This window comes from Notechis scutatus, chromosome 2 (assembly GCF_049901735.1).
Source record: "Notechis scutatus isolate UNSWTSFEM ecotype Mainland chromosome 2, rNotScu1.2, whole genome shotgun sequence".
NCBI lineage: Eukaryota > Metazoa > Chordata > Lepidosauria > Squamata > Elapidae > Notechis > Notechis scutatus.
The window spans coordinates 130,250,248-130,262,037 of record NC_142010.1 but is presented as its reverse complement, the minus strand read 5'-3'; the positions used below and the strand labels follow the sequence as shown (position 1 = coordinate 130,262,037).

The 11,790-nt window shown below is 42.0% G+C and overlaps 1 protein-coding gene across 2 annotated transcripts in view; it reads left to right on the top strand.

Annotated features, from left to right (window-relative positions):
* The first annotated feature begins 3,997 nt into the window (after positions 1 to 3,997).
* Positions 3,998 to 11,790, top strand: part of TOM1L1 (target of myb1 like 1 membrane trafficking protein) — a 60,223-nt gene continuing 52,430 nt past the window's right edge. For both annotated transcript variants that reach the window (XM_087956219.1, XM_087956218.1), the window contains exons 1-2: positions 3,998 to 4,173; positions 5,724 to 5,808. In XM_087956219.1, the coding sequence (XP_087812345.1) occupies positions 4,116 to 4,173; positions 5,724 to 5,808 (143 nt within the window). In that variant the 5' untranslated portion in view covers positions 3,998 to 4,115. The remainder of the gene's footprint in view (positions 4,174 to 5,723; positions 5,809 to 11,790) is intronic.

The following is an 11,790-nucleotide window of genomic DNA, read 5'->3' as shown; positions in this document are numbered from 1 at the left end:
TCCATCTCATCCTAGGAACCCTTTTTTTGAACTATTACCATCTGGCAGACAGTACAGAATAATAAAAACAAGGACAAATAGGCTGAAAAACAGCTTCTATCCCAGGGCAGTAGCTCTTTTAAATTCTGCTGTATAGTGCAATGTTGGTGCAGTGTCAGGGGTTTCGGTTTAATGTGAAGGATGTGTGTCTGTGTTTATTTTCATGGTTATGATGTGCACTGAAGATGGTGTTTGATTTCGTTGTATGAGGTGCAATGACAATAAACTAAACTATAAACAATTTTATACGCACATGCATATAATTTACTAAAAAGCACTGATGCCATACAACCCACCAGGGCAACTCTTCCTAACAGGCTATTTACGTGCATAGCACTTGTTTGGCTGATGTGCCTGCATTACACATGCTAAATTCTGAATGTGGCCCCCAGCCCCAAACAGCTGTTTAAAGAAAGGCTAAGGAGAGGAAAGATTAAGTTTTCTCCAAAAAAGATGGAATTCTGCCCCATGACATTATTTTGATCGTTCCCACAGTATAAAGATGGGTGTCTGTTGTGATAATGGTTACTAATTTTACGATACGGGTGATGGATGGAATGGTGATGATTTTATAGAAGCTACTTTTATTTCTGCACCTACAAATGTAAAGTGTGAGAAACCTGCTTCAGGGTGATGCATTCTGGAGGTGTCCAAAGTTACCAGAAAGGAAGCGGAAACGCTAATTGGTCTGTGAGAGACTCTAGACATAGAATCTAGACATGGAATCAAAATCATGTCAAGTATTAGTACCACTTTATAAAATCTTAGTAAGACCACACCTGGAATGCTGCAACCAATATTGGTCACCACCAGTGGTGGGATTAAGAAATTTTTACTATCCGTTCTGTGGGCGTGGTTTGGTGGGCGTGGCTTGGTGGCCATGGCAGGGGAAGGATACTGCAAAATCCCCATTTCCTCCCCACCCCACTAACCTGCTTTCCAGCTCCGTTCTCCTGTGCAGGGCAACAAAAGAAGACCCAGCCGATCAGCTGGGACTGGGGAGACACAGAATAGATGGGAGTGGGACCAGTCAGAGGTGGCATTTGCCGGTTCTCTGAACTACTCAACATTTCCACTACCAGGGTTTCCGGTTTGTCGGCTTCGCGGCGGTAGGGATTCGCGGCTGCGCAATCCCCTGCCGCGCTAGCCGTTTTGGGGCTCCGATCCGGATGGGTGCGGAGCAAGGCTGCCCTGCAGGGTAGCTGAAGGTAAGGGGATCCGGAGGAAGGGTCTGGGGTGTTGCAGACCCCTCCTGGCCCGGCAGAACCCCTTTTACCAGGACGGTGCAGCGGTGGTCCGTAATGGCCGCCACAAAGTTGGCAGCCGGGCAAGTATGCGCAGGAGGAAGAAGGGAAAGTTATTAAAAGTGAAAGTTATTCTTGGTCGACCCAGGGCTTTGAGATTCATCTAATTTAATTCCTGGAAAAGATGGTTTTTTGATGATTTTTTCCACAAGAGAAAAAAAGCGGCAATTTTTGAGGTGCTGAAAGGAAAGTTTACTCTCCCTCCGAGGAATTAAGCCGGAAGGGGAGAGGACAAAGAAAATATATAAATCTGGATCTTGTTGGAGGAGATGCCTTAAAGATTTGAGGACAGAAATATAATTTTAAAAAGGCTTTAAAATACACATTTGGACTCTCTTTTTTTTTTGTTTGATACCACCCCTGGAAGAGGAAGGGAAATTTGGCTTGCTTGGATTTATTGAGGATTGTGGACTTTGGGATTGTTTTACCTTTCTCTCTGAATATCTGGTTGGTGTAAGAAGAGGAATAAAGAAAAGAAAAGATTTATTTATAATGGCTTTTCCTTCTGAGGACCTGAGGGATGAATATGAGCAAACAAAAGCAGCCTGTAAAGATGGTATGGAAAAAGCTTTTCTATTTCTAGAAATGGCGCTGGTTAATTACCAACAGACAATGAAACAGATGGAAACAGAAGAACAACAACAAGAAAAAGACAGAAGACGCCATCTTTATTGAATTTCAAAACTTATCTAAGAAAGAAGGAAGGAAGAGAGCAAGGAAAATGAAGGACTTAAGATCTAAAAAAAACATTTGAGAAAGAGGAAAATATGATGCAAAGTAAATATAATGATAGCAAACAAGAGAAAAAGGGAACACAACAGAGAAGGGATCCCAGCAAGGCAGAGGTTAGAAGAAGAAGGGGGTAGGGAAGATCTGGTGGGGGAAGAAAGAAAGGGAAAGGCGGAGAAAAGCCTCAAAGTTTTAAAATTGGATGGGAGAAGAGGAATTTTTTTAGGGACAAAGGATGAAATATAAACTTCTGTAAAGAAAGATTCTGCTAGGTACAGAAGATGGTATTGTAATATTTATAGTTGAAATAGTAAATTAGAATGGTTTAAGATTTAATAAGAAATTAAAATGTTGAAGTTTTTAATAATGATTGATTTTAAAATGTAATAAAATATTGAAGGAAAGGAGGATACAATGTATTTAAAAAATTTTGGTGGATAGAATGTACCAAGCAGAACCGAATTGGGTATTTGTTATGTTGAATGTTAATTTTACTAATTAAGGGGAGGATAGAAAGGCATCATACTCTGATTAGTGATTTCAGGAGAAATTCTTTTTATTATAAGAAGAGATAGAGGGATAATGAATGGGCAAAAGATATAAATATAATGATTTAATTAAGATGGATTAAATAAGATAGAATTGTGAAGAGTGAAATGCGCTGCCCATACAAAGAGAGGTAACTGGGGCCAAGGTACTTTACTAAAAGATTTTTATATGTTTGTTTGTGTTTGTTTGTGTTTTATGAGAATATTGGGGAAATTTTTGTGGAAATACAGGAAAGATTTAAATATGTAATGATTTGTTTGTTGTTGAAATTAATAAAACTTGTTTAAAAAAAAAAAAAAAACATTTCCACTACCAGTTCTCCAGAACTGGTCAGAACCTGCTGAATACCACCTCTGGTCACACTATAAAAAAGACGTTGAGACTTTGAAAAAAGTTCAGAGAAGAGCAACTAAGATGATCAAAGGCCTGAAGACTAAAATATATGAAGAACAGCTGCAGGATTTGGGTTTGGCTAGTCTAAAGAAAAGAAGAATTAAGGGTGACATGATTGCAATATTCCAATATTTGAGGGGCTGTCCCAAAGAAGAGGAGGTGAAATTGTTCTCCAAAGCACCAGAGGGCAGGACAAGAAACAATGGTTGGAAACTAATCAAAGAGAGAAGCAACCTGGAATTAAGGAGAAATTTCCTCAATAGTGAGAACAATTAACTAGTGGAATAGCTTGTTTTCAGAAGTTATAGGTGCTCCATCACTGGAGGATTTTAAGAAGAGACTGGACAGCCACTTGTCTGAAATGGTATAGTTTCCTGCTTGAGCCAGGGGCTGGACTAGAAGACCTCCAAGGTCCCCTCCAGCTCTATTTTATTCTGTATTTATATTATTATACTATATATTATAGTGTATAATTATATAACGAACAGACGTTCATTAGCTCGAGTTTATTAACTGAACTCAGGCTTCACGTTTTGGATCAGAACAGGAGAAAAAGGTGTGGTCGTGGCATACCAAATCGTCTCCCCACCGTCCTCCCCCCCGCCCCCCAAAGGCAAGCAAACCACCCCAGGTGATGTGAAAGCACCCCCGACCAATCGCAGAAGTTGCAAACCGAAACGGCTTGTGAACTACCAGGGAGCAAAAGAGGCTTCCCGACCTCGTGGTATTCCACCCACCCCACCCCACCCCGCCGGTTCCGCCATGAAGCGGGGCAAGCAGAGCGCCGTACCCTCCGACCAGTTTTTCTCTCGCCTCTCGACGCTTGAAATCCGAGCCGGGGCAGGTCTGATCTAGTCCCGCGCGGCACGTGATCCCCGACGCGGAGCTTACGGGACGCCCAGCTCCGGCGAGCACCTGGAAGGCGGTCACCAAGCTCCTCCCTTCCAGCCTCCTGGAAAGCGATCCCCGACGGGGCAGCCACCGGAGCGGAGGAAGAGGGAGGCTTCGGGCGTTAGGTGCCAGGGAGAAGCCGTCGTTCTCCGCTCGGATCCGAAGATCCTGGTCTCCCGAACGGGCCCGAAAACTCAGGCGCGACTCAGCATGGCTTTTGGAAAGAGTCAGAAGGATGCCTTCGGCACCCCCGTGGGCCACCTGATCGGTAAGCGGCGCCTGCCGGGCAGCTCCTTCCCTTCAGGTTCAGATGAACAGAGTTGGGAAGGGACCGTGTGGGTCATCTAGTCCAACCCGCCCAGCCGTCTTTCTGAATTTAGCGGCTGGATCGCGAACTTCTGATATCGTGATATATTGGATTCCTGGCATTTTCCAATTACAATTGGACCAGAAGTGAGGCTCTTGAATTTGTGTATTCAAGGGGTTGTGGGGAAGAAGCGCTTAACCCGTAACCTGGATTCCGGTGGGGGGAAGAGTGGCGCTCCTTTCTGGTAACTCGCGGTAACATCTCCAAACTATTATCCTCTGCCCGCTGAAAGTGAGATTGTTGTGCGTTGTTAATAGAAACGCTAATGGCAACCTATTGTTATAGGGTACTTGAACTTTTGATGAGCTTGAAAAACTGAACAAAGGAAAAGAGATTTTGATATTCATATATTACATTTTTATAAGATTACTTACAGGAAACTTTAGTCAGCAACTGAGGATCAGAACTCTCCAAAGTGCCTCATATATGCTTTGGAACTTTGCAAATTTTAACAACAGGTGTATCCAATAGAGGCAACCCATAGCACTCCTCTTCCAGGGTGAAAATGTGAATATAGGCATTGATGCAGTGCTGGTGCTCCTGCATTTTACAGGGCAATGGGCAAACTTCCAGAAGTTGTTGATTAAGATTGTTGATGATTAAGGTTCAATAGCATGTGAGGGCTTCAGGCTTATTTTATCTTGGATGTACCCTTGTTGTTGCCCTACGGCTCCTTAAACTGCATTGGAAAATATATTTGAGCCAGAACACCATGTTGAAACTCCACCAAATGCAATCTGATACTATTAGCTGAATTTCCTACATTTAAAAGTTGGCTGAGAGAGATGTGTTTTTTTTTTTTCAAGTAGTCTGGTTTATGACTACAGTTGAGCACCCAATTTTTGTTGCTGAGACAGATGTTAAGTGAATTTTGCTCCGTTTTATGATATTTTTGCCACAGCTGTTAAATCACTGCAGGTAAGTTCGTGACAAGTTGTTAAGTGAATCTGGCTTCCCCATTGACTTTGCTTGTCAGAAGGTCACAAAAGGGGATCACATGATCCCGGGACATTGCGACCATCATAAATATGAATCAGTTCCCCAGCATCTGAATTTTGACCACGGGGATGCTGCAATGGTCACAAGTGTGAAAAAAGGTCATAAGTCACTTTTTTCAGTATCATTGTAACTTTGAATAGTGAACTTTGAAAAGTGAATTGTGAATGAACTGTTTTAGGTTGAGTAGTACCTGTATTAGATTTATATTTGGCCATTCTCCCATTTTGGAAAAGCTGACTCCTACCTAAGTCTAAATGTCCTACTTTAATTATCTAAAACAGGGGTCTCCAACCTTGGCAACTTTAAGACTCGTGGACTTCAACTCCCAGAATTCTGGGAGTTGAAGTCCACGAGTCTTAAAGTTGCCAAGGTTGGAGACCCCTGGTCTAAAATAACAGATTGTTCCTAATTGCCTAGCTTTTTAACTGTGAGCCCAATCTTTCCCTTAACAGCGAAAGCTACTTTTGGAGCCTTGCAGACAGAAGAATGGGGTCAGTTTATGCATATTTGTGACCTTATCAACACCACTGAGGAAGGGTAAGTTGCTTGATGTTCTTTGAAAAGATAACTATTTGGTCTTTAGCTATGAGGTCAGAGAAGTGCTTCTTCGTAAATCTGTATCATTTTGCTCTTCAGCAGTTGGGAAAACTTAATGTTTGGGGGAAAGCATGTCCAGAGTGGTGGATACAAATGTTTTACTTTGTTTGTTTATTTTGGGCTTTTGTAGAATTTGAGGCTAAGAAGTATAATATGGTAGCCCTTCAGGTTTGAAAAAGACACTCTGTTTTGCAAATGTCTATGGAGATTCTAAGTCATGGTTGTCCCAAAGGTGCTTTTTTCAAGAAGCAGCTGGACTTTCTGGTTTTTCTTTGAAGACGTTTTGCTTCTCATCCAAGAAGCTTCTTCAGCTCTTCCCCAGCATCCAGTCAGAGCTGAAGAAGGTTCTTGGATGAGAGGCATAACGTCTTCAAAGAAAAACCAGAAAGTCCAGTTGCCTCTTGAAAAAAGCACCTTTGGGACACTGTTTTGCAGTTCATCTGTATACATGGAGACGGCTCTGCAGTTCCATTCTAGAAGCACGGAATCTAGTGCAGTGGGAGCACGGGAAAGTTCATTGTTGTGGTAACTGTGGGTGATATTCTGTGACGCCGCTCACAATTTTCTATCAGTTTTTGGTGGCACGTGTCTTCAAAGCTGGTGAAGGCTTCATAGCAGAAAGCTTGCCAACGGGTTCTGAAAGCAGCTGCAGCTTCTTGTTCTCTTAGCTGGAAGTCACAATGGTGTGAGGTTTCTTTCACCGTTTCTTTGTATGATTAACCTCGAGATCTCTTCCCAAACTTGGAGATCTCTTCCCAGACTCCAGTACACAGTGGAGAAACTGGAGAGGCATACAGCAATCATCTGTTCCGATGACGTGTCCCACTATCACATCTGGGCTCTGATAATTAGAGACTCAATGGTGGTGGACTCTGCATATCCAAGATCTCCAGGTTGGAAACATGGTCTTGCCAACAAATATCAAAGATAGAGCAGAGAGCACACATGTGAAATTTCTCCAGTTGTTTGATGTGTCTTCAGTACAGAGTCCTGGATTCACATCCATATAGGAGGGAAGATATAACCTGGACTCTGCAGACTTCTGGCTTTGTGGAGATATGGGTGTTGTGTTGATTGAGCACTCTAGTACACTGCCATCCCAGCACTGACTGGCCTTGCTGATCCCTAAGTCAGTTTTGTATCCATAGAGCCATCACTCGAGATGATGCTTCCCAGGTATTTGAAGCTGTTTACCTTTTTCAACTGGGTATCATCAAGAGTGATTTTTAGTTCTTTGGACTTGGGACTTGGCCCCTGCTGGCAAAATACTTCACTTTTGTTCAGGCTGATAGGCAAGGCCAAAGGCATAGCAGCTTCTAGAATTTTATTTATTTATTTATTTATTAAATATTACTAATTATTTAAAAAATTTAAAGAAGTAAAATAAATATGCTAAACCTTTCAGGAGGTTTCCCCACCACCACCCAAACCAAAAGTTCCTGAAAACAAAGCATTCACAATTGGGAAGAGATTTGCTGGAGTAGGAAAAAAAATCCACCAGTCAGACCATGTGAAATTCGTGGTTTATCCGTTTCAGCTTTATATTAAGTTGTGGGGACTTCTGCATCTGTTGCAATGTATTCTAAGAGTTGCCAACTTTCACCTAGTCTCTGTAGCTTGCCTTTGAATATTACTACACTCTTTTGAATACTAGTAAAAATGGGGCTTGATTGGCATAAGACCCAAGCAAAATTTTCTTTCCATGCTGTGAAGTCTTCACCTTGACATTTAAAAAAAACATAATCACAGACAGCAAGAAAGGACTAGATTGAAAATCGGTATCGTTACGTTGTTTTAATGTTGTGATGACTGTTGCCTCATGAGTTTGGATTTGAATGTGAATTGTCCCAGTGTCTCTGGAAAAGAATATAAATGCTAATAAATAAATAGATAATAAACAAGACAAATTGAATGTATTAGGCAATCCTAGCTTCCTGGTAGATGTATTTGCATCCTACCTCCTGTGAAAACTCATATTTGTTGTGCACATGTTCATTAAATGTGTCTGTAAATTAATGACAGTGTATACTTTGAAAACATGGTAAGTAAAGCAGTTCTGTAATAGATTTATAGTGAGGTGTCCATCTGCTGGCTGGGGAATTCTGGGAGTTGAAACCCACAAGTCTTAAAATTGCCAAGATTGGACATCCCTGATTAATAGGATTGTGCAAGGTCGGCTAATGCCTTCACTGGTTTTTAGCATTAGCATAGATGTGAGCAATAGGAACTATTCTTACTCCTGAATAAAAAGGTCAAGATCAAGGTTTCCCCTGTCCGGTCATGTCTGACTCTAGGGCAGGGGTCCCCAACCGCCGGTCCGTGGACCGGTACCGGTCCGCGGAACAAGTCTTACCGGGCCGCTGGTTGCTGGGCGCCGCCATCTTTTTGATAGGAAGTGCTTCCGGTGAGCTTTTCGGGTAGAAAGCCATTTCTACCCGAAAAAGTTCACCGAGCGTAAGCGCCGCCATCTTTTTGATGAAAAAGTGCTTCAGGTGAGGTCACTGGAAGCACTTTTTCATCAAAAAAAGATGGCGGCGCCCAGTTGATGCCGGTACCGGGCCGCGGCGCCCAGCTGATGCCGGTACCGGGCCGCGGCATAAAAAAGGTTGGGGATCACTGCTCTAGGGGATAGTGTTCATCTCTGTTTCTTAGCCGAGGAAGCCAGCATTGTCCAAAAACATTTCCATGGTCATGTGGTCAGCTTGACTGTATGTCAATATAGTGCAGTGGCTCATGTGGTTACGATGCTGGGTCCACAATTTGCAGCAGCAAATTGTTCAAAGCCTGAGTGCTGCTGTGTGTCAGGATGCTCCAACTCCTGCTCTCCTAGCAGTTCGGAAGCGTGCAAACAAGAGTAGAATAGAATAACAGAGTTGGAAGGGACCTTGTAGGGCATTTAGTTCAACTCCCTGCTCAAGCAGGAGACCCTACCATTTCTGACAGATGGCTGTCCAGTCTCTTCTTGAATGCTTCTAGTGATGAAGCACCCACAACTTCCAAGGGCAAGCTGTTCCATTGGTTGATTGCTCTTAGTGTCAGAAAATTTCTCCTTGTTTCTAGGTTGAATCTCTCCTTGATCAGCTTCCATCCATTATTCCTTGTCTGGCCTTCAGGTGCCTTGGAAAATAGCTTGACCCCTTCCTCTCTGTGGCAGCCTCTCAGATATTGGAAGACTGCTATCATGTCTCCCCTGGTCCTTCTCTTCACTAGACTAGCCATGCCTAGTTCCTACAACTGTTCTTTATATGTTTTAGCCTCCAGTCCCCTAATCATCTTTGTTGCTCTTCTCTGCACTCTTTCTAGAGTTTCAACATCTTTTTAGTGTGGTGACCAAAACTGGATGCAGTATTCTAGGTGTGATGTTTACTAAGGCTTTATAGAGTGGTAATAGCACCTTACATAATCTTGATTGAATTCCTCTGTTAATACAATTTAGGATTGCATTGGCTTTTTTGGCTGCTGCCACACACTGCTGGCTCATATTTAATTGATTGTCCACTAAGACTCCAAGATCCCTCTCTCAGTTACTGCAATTAAGCCAGGTTTCACCCAGTCTATATGTGTACTTTTGGTTTTTCTTGCCTAGGTGTAAGTCTTTACTTTTCTCTACATTGAATTTCATTTTGTTAGATAGGGCCCAGTGTTCAATTCTGTCAAGATCTATCTCAATCTTGAGCCTATCATCTAGGGCAGGGGTTCCCAACCTGGGGTGCTCGCACCCCTGGGGTGCGAGAAGATATTCCAGGGTGTGTGAGAAAAGTCCAGGTAAATAATAAGATATTGGCTATATGTTGGCATTTTTATTTGTTATTTATTTCAGGGGTGCGAGGTTCAAGTGAAATTTCTTTAGGGGTGCAGGGCGAAAAAAAGGTTGGGAACCGAGAGTTTCGGTTTGTCGGCTTCGCGGCGGTAGGGATTCGCGAGCTGCGCGATCCCCTGCCGCGCTAGCCGTTATGGGGCTCCGACCGGACGGGTGCGGAGCAAGGCTGCCCTGCAGGGGTAGCTGAAGGTAAGGGGATCCGGAGGAAGGGTTTGGGGGTGTTGCAGACCCCTCCTGGCCGGCAGAACCCCCTTTTACCAGGACGGTGCAGCGGCGGTCCGCAATGGCCGCCACAAAGAAGTTGACAGCCCGGGCAAGTATGCGCAGGAGGAAGAAGAGAAAGTTATTGAAAGTGAAAGTTCTTCTTGGTTGCGACTCCAGGGCTTTGAGATTTATCTAATTTAATTCCTGGAAAAGATGGTTTTTTGATGATTGTTTCCACAAGAGAAAAAAAAGCGGCTATTTTGAGGTGCTGAAAGGAAAGTTTACTCTCCCTCCCGACGGAATCAAGCCGGAAGGAGAGGATAAAAATATATAAATTTGGATCTTGTTGGAGGAGATGCCTTGAAGACTTGAGGACAGAAATATAATCTTAATAAGGCTTTAAAATATAGATTTGGACTCTTTTTTTTTTTTATTTGTTTGATACCACCCTGGAAGAGGAAGGGGAATTTTGGCTTGCTTGGATTTATTGAGGATTGTGGATTTTGGGATTGTTTTGCCTTTCTCTCGGAATATTTGGTTGGTGTAAGAAGAAAAGAGGAATAAAGAAAAGAAAAGATTTATTTATAATGGCTTTCCTTTTGAAGACCTGAGGGATGAATATGAGCAAACAAAAGCAGCCTGCAAAGATGGCATGGAAAAAGCTTTTCTATTTCTAGAAATGGCGCTGGTCAATTACCAACAGACAATGGAACAGATGGAAACGGAAGAAGAACAACAAGGAAGAGACGAAGACGCCATCTTCATTGAATCCCAAAACTTATCTAAGGAAGAAGGAAGGAAGAGAGCAAGGAAAATGAAGGACTTAAGATCTAAAAAAACATTTGAGAAAGAGAAAAATATGATGCAAAGTAAATATAATGATAACAAACGAGAAAAAGGGAACACAACAGAGAAGGGATCCCAGCAAGGCAGAGGTTAGAAGAAGAAGGGGGTAGGAAGATTTGGTGGGGGAAGAAAGAAAGGGAAAGGCGGAGAAAAGCCTCAAAGCTTTAAAATTGGATGGGAGAAGAGGGATTTTTTTTAGAGACAAAGGATGAAATATAAATTTCTGTAAGAAAAGATTCTGCTAAGGTACAGAAGATGGTATTGTAACATTTATATTTGAAATAGTAAATTAGAATGGTTTAAGATTTAATAAGAAATTAAAATGTTGAAGTTTTTAATAATGATTGATTTTTAAAATGTAATAAAATATCGAAGGAAAGGAGGATACAATGTATTTAAACATTTTTGGTGGATAAACTGTACCAAGCAGAACCAAATTGGGTATTTGTTATGTTGAATGTTAATTTTACTAACTTAGGGGAGGATAGAAAGGCATCATACTCTGATTAGTGATTTCAGGAGAAATTCTTTTTATTATAAGAAGAGATAGAGGGATAATGAATGGGCAAAAGATACAAATTTAATGATTTAATTAAGATGGATTAAATAAGATAGAATTGTGAAGAGTGATATGCGCTATTATTTTAGCCCATGCAAAGAGAAGTAACTGGGGCCAAGGTACTTTACTAAAAGATTTTTTTATGTTTGTTTGTGTTTGTTTGTGTTTTATGAGAATATTGGGGAAATTATTGTAGAAAGACAGGGAAAGATTTAATATGTAATGATTTGTTTGTTGTTGAAACTTTTAATAAAACTTGTTTTAAAAAAAAAAAAAAAAGGTTGGGAACCACTGATCTAGGGCCATGATGGCGAACCTATGGCACGTGTGCTACAGGCAAACTTACCTCACTGCGCATATGTGCGCCTCGCAGCTGATTTTCGGCCGGTTTGAGGCCTTTTTCAGCCTCCCAAAGGCTTCTTCAGGCTTCTACAAGCTTTGTAGGCTGAAATCTAGCCCTGTTTCATCACTTCCTGTTTTTCCAAAAATACTG